At 35.5% G+C, this 14920-nt stretch overlaps 2 protein-coding genes across 5 annotated transcripts in view; one reads left to right on the plus strand and one right to left on the minus strand.

Moving 5' to 3' along the window:
* Window positions 1-3305, plus strand: part of LOC128992598 (protein vav) — a 29220-nt gene extending 25915 nt beyond the window's left edge. For all 3 annotated transcript variants that reach the window (XM_054416255.1, XM_054416257.1, XM_054416256.1), the window contains 2 exons: window positions 9-189; window positions 2890-3305. In XM_054416255.1, coding sequence (XP_054272230.1) covers window positions 9-189; window positions 2890-2955 — 247 coding nt within the window. In that variant the 3' untranslated portion in view covers window positions 2956-3305. The remainder of the gene's footprint in view (window positions 1-8; window positions 190-2889) is intronic.
* A 184-nt stretch (window positions 3306-3489) lies between these two features.
* The window catches only part of LOC128991806 (neuropathy target esterase sws), a 57050-nt gene continuing 45619 nt past the window's right edge, over window positions 3490-14920 (minus strand). The window contains exons 22-27 of one of the 2 annotated variants that reach the window (XM_054414999.1): window positions 11576-11692; window positions 9390-9598; window positions 8101-8190; window positions 5054-5255; window positions 4327-4418; window positions 3490-3708 (exon numbers count right to left, since the gene is read on the minus strand). In XM_054414999.1, the coding sequence (XP_054270974.1) occupies window positions 3604-3708; window positions 4327-4418; window positions 5054-5255; window positions 8101-8190; window positions 9390-9598; window positions 11576-11692 (815 nt within the window). In that variant the 3' untranslated portion in view covers window positions 3490-3603. Of the gene's footprint in view, window positions 3709-4326; window positions 4419-5053; window positions 5256-8100; window positions 8191-9389; window positions 9599-11575; window positions 11693-14647; window positions 14765-14920 lie in introns of both variants that reach the window. The other variant, XM_054414997.1, reaches the window with a different exon arrangement.

Genomic DNA, 14920 nt, shown 5'->3' on the forward strand with positions numbered 1-14920 from the left:
TGTTTCAGACTGAATGTTCGGCTAAAGTGGCCGTTCCGCAGGATAGTGGCAGTGGCAGACTTTGACTTCAACCCCACAGAGGGGCCTGAGGGAGCCAACCAGCTGCCACTGAGGAAGGGCTGCCAAGTCATAGTGCTCAGCAAGGAGGGTGACCACAAGGGCTGGTGGAAGGGCAAGATCCAGGACAAGGTAATCACAGCTGAGGATAAGGCTTATTGTAAAAAATGTCCCACAATTAGGTTTAAATGTTAGGCCTACCTACTTGCCTATTTTATGCAACAAGAACTTTGAGACGCTTCACTATTTAGGGTAAAAATATTCTGTGAAATTTTAAGCTACTTTTCATCTGTACAAACAAAATGAAGTTATATTGAAAAAAATTAAGTTGCTCTTTTAAGAAAATGAGCGAGGGTTTAAAAAACACTGTTTGCCTGTGTTATGATCAGTATTTTTTTTCACACTAGCAGCCAGTGTTACTTCTTGACTTCAAAGTCCGTGATATATTTGATTGAATTTACATTTTTCTATTGTAAATCCCATCAAAACACAAAATCTAACACAAATAATTTTTTTTCTTTAGACTACATTTTATACAAATAACATTACAACATTCTACTTGAATTCGCTAAAACATCACCAACTGTAATAATAACCCCCATTTTTTTTTTTTTTTTTTATAAAAAGAGGTTGGCGGCCTCTTTTAACCTTGCATTTGCCCGTCCACATAGACTAAGCGCCTGTGCGTGGAACGTTTACAGCAAAGCAAGGAGTGAGCCGGTACAGTACAAAGGTGAACTGTACTGATAAATTTTAGTGGCAGTGACCAGGATCCGAACCCACGACATCGCTGCCTTGGGCCCGAAGTCCGCGACGCTACCGACTGAGCCACCGACTCGCATAAAAATTTTCGTATGGATTTAAACAAAAGTGTATCATGGCCATCTGTTTTGATGTACACAAATGTAAACTTGATAAAGTTCAGATGATTGAATACAGAATTCAGTACAAACTCTGAAATTTTAAAAGCCTACAGGGCAAAGGGCTTCACGGGATATCACCCAAACTCGCAAAAGGCACATCTAGAGGATCAATATGACTTTGAAAATAAATATTTAGGGTAGGGATGGACGGGATTGAAATTTTAGTTCGGGACGGGACGGGATTTTTATTTCCTTCCCGATTTTCGGGACGGGGTTTTTTCCTGTGCATAGAAAGAAAGTCTTGAGTATTGCAGTTACCAAAAAAGACAAACAAAATCAAGTTTTACCGTTTGTGACACTATAAAAACCAAAAAAAGGTTTGGTTACAACAATTTACAGGTACCTATAGAAACTTATCAGTTATCCCTTATCAGTTCAGTAAACAATACCTAAAAGTCAAAATAATTAATATACAAGTACACCAAACAATATTTAGCGTACAGACATCAATAACTGCAACTCCATTCACTCGACTACCTGTTACATAGCATTAACTCTGTAGCTGTCTCATAGTTTAGTTGTAAATAGTATTTTGATTAATTTAGTTTTAATTTGTAGATTATTTTAAATTTTTAATAAAGCTCGTCCCGCGCACAGGTCTTGACTATTGTTTCGTATTTTGTATGCATATAATGTAAACAATTTTTAAAATTATCGTTATGACTCAGTGGTCACGGGATGATCGTCGGTATGACTCCGCAGTCACGGCGTTGATCATCGTTATGACTCCGTGGGCTTGGGATGATCGTCGGTATGACTCCGCGGTCACGGCGTGATCGTCGTTATGACGTTCGCAGAACATCTCTCGCGATGGCGGTTTTATCGTCACTCTCGAAGTGGCAAAATCGCCGACGATCGGTCCAAATCCCGTCCCGAAATTTCCCGAATCAAATGTAATCCCGTCCCGAAAATCAGGAATTCCTGAAAATTTTGTGAAATTTCGGGACCTGTCCATCTCTTTAGGGGTTGATTAGCTGAATACAAATATCCAACAAATTCTTTTAATAATATATAGATTTGCACCATTGTTTAAGGCAAACTAAGTTAGTAAACAAAAAGTTTGGAGTCCAGTTTGGACTCTTTCCCATTCAGGTAAGCCTGCTATCCTCTCAAAAAATCCTAAAAAATCTAGGCCCTTGTGCTCTATGCTACACCCTTAGTAAACAAAAATATGTTTCTTGTAGAGACCTTTCAAAATGACTTCCTACTCCTTTTCAATTTTGCTAATACAAACAAACAGATGTTTGGTAAGTGATGCAATCATTTTAGTCTATTATGATTGTGTTAGTGTACATTATACACATCTATACTATTAGAAAATTGACGTGGTGTCTGTTTGTCTGTGCGGTTGCCACGACAAAAACACTAAACCGATACAGCCATAATTAAACACACCAATAGTCCACATATCTAGGGATGTCATAGGCCTATTCACTTCCCTGAGTTTCTCTTGGGCTGCACCTCTTGGACGTCCAAAGTTTTGGGGTGAGGTTTTCAAAAGTAAATGTTAATTGGTCTCCATAGGAGCATGAGAAAATTCACAAGCTTTGTTTACCTATGTGTTGAGATTTCAATGTAAATAGGGGTGGACGGATCCCGAAATATCGGGAAATTTTCAAAGTATCAGAACAAATCAGTACAATTTATAAGCAAAACTTGGAAATTTACAACAAAAACCCTGTTTTATTTAATGTTTACTGAAAATACCCAGACTTTACTTTGTTATATATATGTTACTGTCTTATTATTCCAAATTAGCCTGATTAATATTCTACAACAGGTAATGGAATGGCAAACAAAAAAGTCTTAAACATATTGATCTAGCACTCAATTTGCTTTTCAATATCTTATCTTTCACTTTTGTAATTTAAACAATGTTTTACCCTACAATAGTATTACTGTGTTGCAGGTGGGTTTCTTTCCCAAAGTGTATGTCCGGGAGATTTCCAACAACTTCAATGTGGATCTGAACTGAACCATCTCTGTCTACCGCTTACCAGTTTACGTATAGTCTGTGATAAGTAGCCAAGTTATATTATATTTTCTCCTTAAACAATTACAACGCATATATTTTTATTATTTTTTGTGAACGCATTGTTATGTGAATGTCCTGAAATGTTCTATAATGTAATGTTAGTATTAATAGAAGACTTATTTTAGACATTTTTATTGATATGGTGTTATCAATGTTGAAATTTTACTCTTAACGATGTTAAGCTTGTTATTGTATCGCAATATAATGTACAATTAATGCAATGCTCATAGAAATGTATATTTGAATAATTTGCTTATACACGAAATGTTTTTGAGATATAAATATGTTGATATCTAACTGTTGTATTTTTTTAACCACCTCTTTGACTTTGGTGTCAACGAACCTAAATGATAATTGAAATTAACATACATACATGTGGTATAAAATATATGTAAATAAACTAAGGTTAAATTACACAGCGTACTAATGTACATTTTCTTTTGTAGTTGATGGAAGATAATAAAAAGGCCAAAGTTTCTACAAAACTGTTTTATACACAAAACATAACAAATGTTCTACTTTTTACATGAATTAAATTACATAATATTGTACAAATTTACAATTGAATGAATGAGATACTATGTTACTTTATGGCACTCTAGATTTCCTTGGATAGAATTCATTTTCTGATTCCAGTTCGTTTTCAGAGAGGGACAACGAACCTCCGGTTCTTCTTCTCATCAAAGGATTTGGCTGGAAAATATATTTCATTAAATTCAAATATAATATTACATAAGTACCTACATAATTTTTAAGACACTAAGCAATGAGCATAAACTACCAGTATTTGGATTCTATGGTAGACATTCCATCTATAGCCAAGAGCTATAACTAGGTTTCACTCAAAATACCATATTTTAATGAGCCTCTTGCAGTGTGCTAGGATAAAAAAGTTATTGTCTTTATAAGTTTTTCATACTATACAAGTTGATAGTAATATTGAAGATAATATAGTTTACAAGAATTTATCCTACAAGTTTGGCATGATCAATTTGAGGAATAAGAAAGAAGGCAGTATTTTACAAGCAAGCTGTGGGTGGACCAATTGAGTCTTACAACTTCAAAATAGGAAAACCTTTCCAAATTATCAATACAAAACATGCAATGGGCCTACTATAAAATGGCTTCTATTTTATACACTTAATCAGAAAATAAACTTTGGTGACAAAATAAATTTTGGTGAGATTATCCTAAAGCTTTTGGTAAATGAATGAATTCATCCTTTATCTCAGAGATATGTTTCCAGGACATTTCCAAAGTAATACCATTCATTCCCATAATAAGCTACATTTTTTATTAAGAAACACTCACATCAAGAATGGTTCCTGAAGGCTCGGATGCATAACCGACCTCCTGTGTGTCCTCTTCATCTGCTTCATAATCCTCATCCGACGATTCACTCTCTGCACAAAATAAGAAGAGCTAATAGTAGACTTATATATTTTACAACCCAACTTATGATCGCTGATAAATTGCAGTAATTCTAAGACATGCAGGTCCACAGTTTGTTTCTCACTGTTTCCATAAAGAAAGCCCAAAATAAGACACAGGATGTTGAACTATATAAAAGGTTTCTGGTTTGGTAGACTGTGTTGGATAAAAAATTCCAAGCTTACCCAATTCTGTGGTTTAAAAAATATGTCCACAATGAAAGTAAAACTGAATTTCTTTCCAACTAATATAAAATAACTTTGCTCTTAAAATGTCTAAAACTAATTAGTTATTTTAGCTGATCTGTTTAAATAACATAACATTTTATTTGGAAAATTTCTTATTGGTCCTATAGTTACACAAAATTGTGTGTGTGTGTTTTTTTTTTTAATAAACAGAAGAGTTCTTACAGAGTTAATTGTGTGGGAATTCATTTACTCTTCATGTTTGCTCTGACGGAGTGAAATAATTTTCTCACATTAGTTCATCTAGACGAAAAAACCATTTTGCAAGGCATGAATCTTACCGGGATTCCTTGCAATTCTTCATGACACACCCGCAGCTAACTTGTAAAATAAATCAACATACTTTAGTCAAATCATCTTACCGCCAAAGTAGGTTTTCCGCTGCACTTTGCACACCATCTGAGCCAGGTCTGTGAACGTGTAAGTGTTTGACTCCTTGGAGGCGAGTTTCCTCTCCCCCTTGACATTGAGAACGTCGGGGGACTTGAGGTAAGGCAGAGATGAGTGGCCCCCGCCCTTCATCATCCCGGCGAAGAACGTTTTCCCGTGGTTGTAGCCTACGTCCTGCAAAATCAGTTGTGTTCTCAGAATAATTTGGATGTGAGTGCAGTATTTTGTCCCACTTTCAATACTAGGACATTATGATCTAGTCCGGGACCATTTTGCACATTTCTTCAGGCTAGGCTTAAACAGTTGTGGCTTTATCACATTGCTAGTCATTGGTGATTGGTGAGGTTTGAACCTGGTACCTTGGGGCCCTAAGCCCCATGCTACCACTAGACCAACTTGCTTGCTCCCCAAGCACTTTAGGTTCAATTTACAGAGTACAATAAAACCCATTTCAACCACATCCCATTAAACCAAAACCCTGGTTAGCAGGAAACTATTGTAAAATATCAAATCAACTGGAAAAGTTCGCTAGGCTTAGGAACATTTTTATTCATGTCTCAATTAGTAGGCCAAGGAATGTAATGAAGCAGACGACGACACAGATCTCATCTCGTGATAAAAATGGCATGAAAAAAATTATTGTCGAATATTTGTAAGAAATCATTTTGTCTGTATAGATAGATGGCAATAATTAAAATATTGTAAATATGAGAGTTGTATCTCTCTTCACATTAAAGAAGTCTTAAATTTCCAAACATTGTTTAACAGAAAATTAGATTAATAGAACCTTTTTCAGTTTGAATGATTGGGGGTGTACTGTACAATTGATCCAGTAAGCTACAGCAGGGTCAGGTTAGGATAGTTACATGTAGAAACTGGCATAAGTATGTTAAGAAATATTGTAAATATTTGTTCTGTGTGTCTGATAGAGATCGTGTTTGTAAACAGCAAGCATAAACAATGATTTGTATCATGAAAGCTTTTTTTTTAATGGCTGTTAACAAGGTTAGTTGGTAAATTGAATATAAAAAGGGGAAATTGGAACTTGATCTGGTCTTCTGTTTTCGGGTTTAGTAGTAGTGAGAGTATCTTTTTCTGAGGATCACTCTCAGGAATTTAAAGGTAAAAGATTTGTAGTTATTAGAATAAAAAGTATTTTAGGTTTCTAGTTTTAATATTTATCTACTTTCACTAATATTGAAATGATCAGAACAGGTTATAAAATAGACAATAGACAAAATCTTTATTGAAATATTCCTAGAGAGCATTCATGCGTCAGGTACATAAAATGTACAGTATTTACATAAACTATTACAGTCATTATTTGCAATTAGAATTAGAATTTTTTTTTTCATGGTGGCTTATTGTTTAAGAATTCATCCTCAGAGTAGAACGGCCGGTCCATAAGCCAGGTTGTCAGGTGCTTCTTAAACAGATTGGGTTGTTCTCTCTTAAGGTGCTCTGGTAGGTTGTTAAAAGTACAGAGCACCTTTGTAGGATGGTTTCTTCTCGTACAGACTCAGATGGTGTTGTGGGAGGGAAAAATTGGCGGCATGTCGTGTGTTGTGCTGGTGTATGTCTCTGTGTCTTGGCTGGGCTGTTTTAGTGGTGTGGATAATGACTTCTCTTTTGTAGAGTGAAATTGATGTGAGAATTTTAAGGTTCTTGAAGGCTTCTCGGCAACTGTCTCTATAGTTTAGGTCGGCAAGGCATCTAACTGCTCTTTTTTGCTTCAGGAGTACTCTTTCCAGGTTGCCTTTTGATGTTCCACCCCAAGTCGCAATGCCATATCTGAGGTGGGACTTGAATAGAGCAAAATATGCAACTTTGGCTACTTCTGGACTGCAAGCTTGCTTGATCCTACGCACAAATTCCACAAGTTGTTCCACAAGTTCCACAAGTTGTTTCCGGTTACTAATGTAGCTTTTAAACCATTCTGCTGTTCTTCCTCTCACACCTAGTGTTTCTAGCTTGAGTAGAAGAAGTTCGTGGTTTAGGCAGTCGAAAGCTTTACTAAAATAAAAATCTAGGAAGAGGCTTGTTGAAGTGTTGCCTTCTTCTAGCTGGTCTAGTATGTGCTCCGTCAGTTGTATTAAGGCTGTGGCTGTCGATCTGCCTTTGATAAATCCATGCTGTTGACTATTGAGAAGGTTGTGTTCGTGAAGATGGTGTAGGAGTTGGGCTAGTACTATCTTTTCGATTATTTTTGTAAACGTTGATATTAGGGAGATTGGCCTGTAGCTGTTTCTTTCTATCTTTGGTCCATTTTTGTATTTTGGGTAGACTTTAGCTATTTTTAATTTATCTGGGAATTTTCCTTGTGAGAGTGGTTATTTATGAGTACTGTCAGGGGTATTACTATTTCATTTTTACAGTTTTTTTTTAAGTTTAGCTGATACCTCATCAGTTCCGGATGAATTTTTCATCTTTAGAGATTGAATGGCCTTTTGCACTTCTTCTTGTGTGACCCGTCTGAACTGGAGTGTGTGATGTGTTGCTGGTAAGTGGTCTGTTAAGGCATTGGTTCTAGAGTTATTGTTATTTTGGTGTGTTCGGTCGGCTATTGATGAGAAAAAATCATTAAAACAGTTTGAAACTTCTATTGGGTCGTCTATTGTTTTATTGTTGATTTGAAGATGGATTTGGTTTTCAGTATTTGATCTCGCTTCCCTTTCTCGGTTTATTGTTTGCCACAGTGCTTTAGACTTGTTTTCAGCCTGATTTATGTGAGCTGTGTTGTTTTCTTTCCGAAGCATTTTCAAATGCTGGTCGTACTCCTTTTTTTTAATAGTTGTTCTGGCTTTGTCTTCCGTAAGTCCGGTTGTTTGCTCCTTTTCTAAGGCCTTTATATATTCATTACTAACATGGTTTTTTTCATGGATTACTTCATACTAGACTTTTTAAATTGATTTAGTCACAATCATTGACTATAATACGTCAAAACTCAACAGCATACAAGACATTTCTTCCATTTTTAACATTTGTAAGAGGTATTTAGGTACATAAAAAAAATAGTTACCTTTATTTCATCGAAAGCACCAAACTGCAGAGTTGTGTACTTGTCAATCGGTGGACGAATGTACTCACAGTAGTCACTGTTCTTAACCTCCTATAAAATTGAAACAAAATATTAGGCTAATATAAAGTGTAACCAAAAATTATGAATAACTATGTTAACAATAATAGACAAACAAAAAAAAGGGGTGTTTCTACTACTTGATAATATATTAACACTTATATTTACCATTGAGAATAGATGGAAAAGGTTATTTATGGTTTAATAGTTGTTATGTTATAATTGTCGTGCAATAGCGGAGACAATATAGAGGATTTATTGCAATTACTTGGTTCAAGATTTTGACAGAGTGCAAGATTATCCTAGTTGTAAGAATAAATTACGATTCCCAACATGTGAGTTTCCCAGTACTCAGGATCTCTTTGCTTTGTCCATACTAGCCTACCAAGCATGGTTTCATTTATTAAAGTTGTACCTGATGGTTTCAGAGATAAGATGGATGTTAAAATCCAACTGAGCCATCTCATACGAGTGCTACTATAAGGAGGTGTGACACTAGGCTCGCTGGTAAGATTTAACTAACTGAGTGTCAGTGAGTTAGGTGGGCCCGAGGATGGTGGGGGTAGGCTTGTTGGAAAGCCCACACGCTACCATTGTCAGTATTCATGGAGCAGCAGTCACCTGAGCAACGTGCGTATGTTATCGTGTAGTATTTTACAAGTAATGATTCAGTGTAGTATTTTACAAGTAATGATTCAGTCATTGCAACTCAGCGGCATTTCCATGCACTCTTTAAATCAGGTTGACATGGAGAAGTTCAGTCGTGTAGCACAATTATATGGTGGGTTACTGACTTTATAACAATAGATTTTGCATTGAAAAAGAAGCCGACAATGGTAGCCCATCAATCAAGAAAGCCATAAATTGTGTATGTAAAAAGTAATTTCAGAACAGTTGAGTATTGTTTTTAACAAATTCTCTTTGGGTTTGATTTTTTCAAGGGCAAGATTTTTCTAGGATCACACTTTACTTCACCATTACAAGAGATGCATGTAATTATTTCACAATCGTAGGAGATGATGATGAAGTCATCGCAATCCAAGGAAATTCTTTCAAATTTGTCACAATTAATAAATTGTTTTTTGCTCAATTCAACCACGCTAATTTCAATTCTAAAATTAACTACAACAATGGAAATTCGATGACTACTTCTGTCAAAGGCAGTATGTTCTTCTTATTATATTGATACAGTAATCCTCTACTGACCAAGACAATGTGACAGTTCCACCCACCTCCAGCTGTCGTACGCAGGACACGTAGGCCAGCCGGGACTGTATGTCAGGCAAGTTAGGCACTTTGACAGGAGAGGTGAAGGGGAGCCTCTTGAGCAGCAGCCACCAGCCACTCAGGTCGTCTCCGTAGTTGGTCAGATCTGTGTCGTCCTGTGAGCCGACGTCGATGGCCAGGATGTACTTGGCACCTCTCCGCTTCATTACATCAGCTACACCATCACAAGACAAAAACAATGTTTGAGGGGATGAAAACACTCTTTAAGTTGAAGAATTGAGATTTTTAAATTCCCCCTTAGTCGACTTAGGCAAATTTACAAAATGACTGATGGATTAAAGTGGTAATTTTTTAACTACATTGTAAAAAACCAAACAAGTTTTATTCAAGGAGAAAATGTTTGAGAAATTTAAATAGCCTATGTATCTCTCTTTTGAGAGTCTTATGGCCTTAACATAGCATGTCTATACAAGCATTACCCCCACCGCAGCAAACCTGCAGACTAAGCAAATTTAAATTTATATGATTGGATTTTTACTATAATATTTCCATTACAAGACATATCTATTCCCCATTTTAATAACAATAGATTTAATGAGTAGTTAGGTTTGCTGCAACGGGGAGGTTTGAAAGTGTTATCTTGATCAAATAGTAATAGTACAGGATAAACAAGCAAACTGCAACAGATTGCTTTCCCTCCATAATAACACAGGCATTTTTAATGTACGGTTAAAAAGTTTTCTCTGTAATCTTTATTTTTTCAACAACACTTTAATATACAATTTTTTTAAAGCTATACAAGATGGTCTTGATACAAATTGGGTATTTCCATGTTTTTTTTGCCAATTTTTGAAAATTTAAAAACCCCAAAGTTTGACCTGACCCTTTCTTGCTGGTTTGCAAACTCATTCAAGTTGTTGATTCCCCCTTACACCTTCAAGCCAAATTTAATCAAAATTGGACCAAAATTACTCGAGTTATCCTATTCACACTATTCCCTAAAACATTTATATACAGTAGAGTCCCGTTAGTCCGAAATGGTTGGGACCGGACCCATTTCGGATTACCGAATATTTCAGATTAAAAGTTTTTGAAATTTTTTAGTTTAATTTTTGTAATTAAAATTTTTTTTTTCTTAGGACGCTAGGCACGAGCCCGGGATTGTTTTTCACATTACTTAAGGCTAGACCTAGTGGCTGTAGCATTATCACTTAATAAAATCCGTTTGTGATTTGGCACCCGGGAAAATGAAAAATGTTAATAACAAAAATGGTGAAATATTTACTAAAATACTCTACAAAAAAGTCTATCTCGCCCGGCTGCTACAGAATACTTTGACGAGGTACAGCTAACTGTGTTGAAAGTTTAATAACATTTTTTTTATATATTTTTTTGTTTCGGATTAAGCGGACTTTTGGATTACCGAAGTTCAGATTATCGGGACTCCACTGTACTTTTGAAAATTCAGAAAATTATCAATTCATAAAGAACTCACTAAAACACATTTCTAATACAAAATTACCATGGTCATATCAATTTTACTAACACTGATGTATTCTGGAAGCTGGGCATCTTGAGTTTGAAAATAGGAGAACAATTGTATCAAATGAACAGCTATCGTACAAACTGATACTTCTTTAAGTAACGATTCCATGCTCACACTTAATAAAATACCATAGTTTTTACGGTAAACCAAGTCGTATCTCTAAAGTGATGTGTCATCTTCAGAGCAGTAACTGAACACTACCAATAATCTTTATATTACCAAATTTAACCAATTTTATATTACCAATAATCTGGATACACTCAAACTTATGCCAACTTAGGCCTATATTGGTGAAGGTTGAATATAGAACGTAGGGAGATACTGAACTTATTCACTATTTTGAGTATGTAACCAGCATCCTTATGATAACCAAGTAAAATTTTTTTTAGATAATACAGTACACTACTACTGGTAGTGACAATAGTGTTCTGTTTTTGCTCAGACGATGGCCATCTGTAACATTGTAGAATCGTCAGTGTATTTTTTTTGTGACGTGAAACATAGTTAAAATACGCACATAGTGGCGTCCCCATCTTAAATAATTGATAATTGATAATTGATAGTGTTGATACTTCCTTGACAATAATTGAAATGCTTCCATTGATTTGAGATATTCTGCATAATGTAATCAATTTTTAAAGTTACCTGGTACATTGTTGATGTAACAGCCATCTATGAGCAGGTGTCCGTCTACTGGGTCACACAAAGGGGGGAAGATACCAGCAAACGTCATACTAGCCCTCACGTACCTCCACATCCCTCCTGCAATACTATCCTGGTACTGTCTGTTCTACATTCAGTTGGCCTCACACTTATCAATAACCAGTACATGTCGTGGGTGGTGGAATAGTACCAGTGAACGTCATACTATAGTACGAGGGTCATCCAGAAAGTAACAGACGTTTCACTTCAGTGCCGTTAGAGGCAAGGCAAGCGCTAAAGCTAAACGGCTGTTACTTTCTGGATGGCCCTCGTAATATTTCACCCCAGAGTACGAGAGAACCAGTTGACAACATTAATAGCAAGCTTCAAGTTCATTGTGTGCTTGGTGCTGCAGAACTTGGTGTCAAAAAATCTGTGTGTCAACCTTTTTAATTGAAGAAATAATAAGAATCTGATGGTATTATTTTACTTTATTTTAACCTCCTGTTCAATTTGATTGCAAGAAGAGAAACTTTGTGAATATTTAGACATAAAAAGAAACATTAATCCTATGGCTAAAAAACCGCCAATTTACTTCATATTTGGTATAAAAATCAACAGGAGATTGAAAGAACTTCATTAAAACCATTAGATTCTTACTTTTTCTTTAACTAAACAAATTCGCGCAGAGGTAGTTGAATCAGATGTATGGCTCGCTAAGCAGGCACTCACAAGACTGATGGGGGAGGCTATTAGTGCAGTCGAATAGTTTTGTCTCATTCTAGGCTGAAAAATGTCAAGTGACTTATTGCGGTTTGGGTAAAAAAATCTGAAGGTTTGCAGTGTTCAACTAGTTCTCACCAATTCACAACTCTGACAGCCACCTTTGTGGGATAAATTGTCTTAAATTCTGTCACCTTAACCCTAGAAAAATCTGTCCGACCTTTTACCAAGGCTGTTTTAGAATGGCTCTTTGAAATTTAATCCACACGTCAACTAGAATAAAGCCTAGAAACATGTCTATATGCACATTCTAGGAGGATCAGTTATCCAAAGAAGACCAGAAAATGAAAATCCAACAATTTTCTGTAACAGTATTATTACATGAAGTTATTGTTACATGAAGAAGAATTATATTTTAATAAAAACAATTAGTTTTGAGTGTTTCTTTCATTCAATAGAAATCCATCGGTATATAATCAAGTAGCATTAGGTTTTGATTCATGAACAAAATTGTAAGTTAAAATATTATTAAAATTTACATCTAAAAATGTAAATGGAAAGGCACTGGCACAAGATCTGATTCTAATTGATCCCTTTGTTAAGGTTTAATTTGTGTGATGTTTATCCACATGCTATTAGTTGATAATTGTTAAGATATGATGGATTTAACCAGTGCTCGATTTGTAAAAAAATGAGGTGCCGGAACTGTAACCTATTTAATGTGACTAGTACCTATTTATGACAATATTTTTATCTTTCCGAAAGAGAGGTAACAGTTCCGCTGCATTCCCCTGCAAATCGAGCACTGGATTTAACAATTAAGTATAACCCATTTAACCTTACATCCTAAACATGAAAAGGTTAATATCACCACAAATATTTACCTAACATATTCAATAAAAACATTGATTCCAATGTTGGTAAAATATTTGCATAAAATCCTGGTTTAAATTATGTTGTTCAAACACATCCTGATAATTAGTGAGTGCTTGAACATCATAAAAAAACATATGCAAAAAAGAAGTTGCTTACAGAAAAGCTGAGAGTTCAACTGTTGACATCAACTATGCAACAGCTTATAGTTGATAGATAGCAAATGCAAACATTAGGAAGAATTAAATAGCTTTTTAAAATAATAACAAATGTAATTTTAATAAAATTTATTTAATCATTTTTTTAAAGTATGGGTTTTATTTTTAAAAGTTTGAAAATCTGATTTCACTTTTAGTCAGCCTTAGAGAAGCCATTGGGAAACAGAACGCGATATTTAGTATAATCTTTTGTTTTCATTTTTAATTCTTACCAAATGATTTTAATTTTAACGTATAACTAATGAGTTTTTACAGATTAAAGTTAAGCTCACTCGAGGGATAGATTGATTGAATCAGAGCGGACCTAGACCCAGTGCACATCAGCAACAAATGGGCTCTTGCGATACCCACTCTAAGAATATTACTGTTATATCGAGCACATTAGCTAGAAAATAAATTTATTAGAAAACATTGTGCCTGCAATAAATAAAGAAAAGTGATGACAGGCAAATAAAACAGAAACAAATATTTGGTTCGACCATAAAAAAAAATCTATTACATACTAACTAAAAAGTTAAAGCAAAAGAATGGAAGGAATCCATCAGATAAGCTCGATATGAACATTCTAGAAGACCAACAAGACCAACAGACAACCAAACTGATTCATGAAACACATCCCGCCCGCATTTACACCACCATATAAACCAGGCCTAAACCAAAACAACAGAACCAACAATAATGAGAGAGAACATCTGACGATAGAACAACCAGATTTAATACAATAGTCGTGAAATAATCCAAACAAAACATAACTCCTCACAATGCAACTTGATGGATACAAGTTGAGAATGGGAAATACAAATCACTTGTGAGTGTAAGTGTACCTAACAGGTGATGTCTGGGAATAATGTATGCAGAAAGAGGTCATTGTATTTAGTTTAATTTATATCTGTAGTCAACAAAGGTGCTTATTGGTTTCCGTTTGTTGTTGTAATATTGTATGTGATCATTGGTAGTGGAATTGACCTAAATTCAACCTCCAGGATACAGGCTGCTGGTTTCACTTCCCTTGATAGTTAATCCTACCTGAATGTTACACTTACCTATGTAGATGTCCATCGATTCATGGTTAGCCTACCATCCTAGTTTAATATATTTTAAACGTACCTCGCTTTCTAGTTGCATTTAACTTCCAGAGAGATTGTGCCTACTGTTGGTTTACCTGAACATCGGTGCATTTCACAGTGGCACATACCTGTGTAGTTGAACCTCCCTTGCTGGATGCACCTGAATGATTATGTTACAGTTGACGGTTACCTACCTGGAAGGTTGTTGACGTAGCCGCCGTCCAGCAGTAGATGTCCATCCGTTGGGTCACAGAGAGGGGGCATGTAACCGGACAATGACATTGATGAGCGAATGTACCGCCACAACGACCCTAGACAGAATACCTCACGCTTAGCTCCCATCAATTGGTAAGAATTTTATCGTTGTATTGATTCCAATAACACTTGAAATGTTAAGTTTAAAACTACTTTAATGAGTAGCTTTTAGGCCTAGCAACAGACTACTTAAACTTTTTGGATTTTTTAAG

The sequence above is a fragment of the Macrosteles quadrilineatus genome, unplaced genomic scaffold, assembly GCF_028750875.1.
Source record: "Macrosteles quadrilineatus isolate MER2022 unplaced genomic scaffold, UCM_ALF_1.0 Scaffold_4__1_contigs__length_99947679, whole genome shotgun sequence".
Classification (NCBI taxonomy): domain Eukaryota; kingdom Metazoa; phylum Arthropoda; class Insecta; order Hemiptera; family Cicadellidae; genus Macrosteles; species Macrosteles quadrilineatus.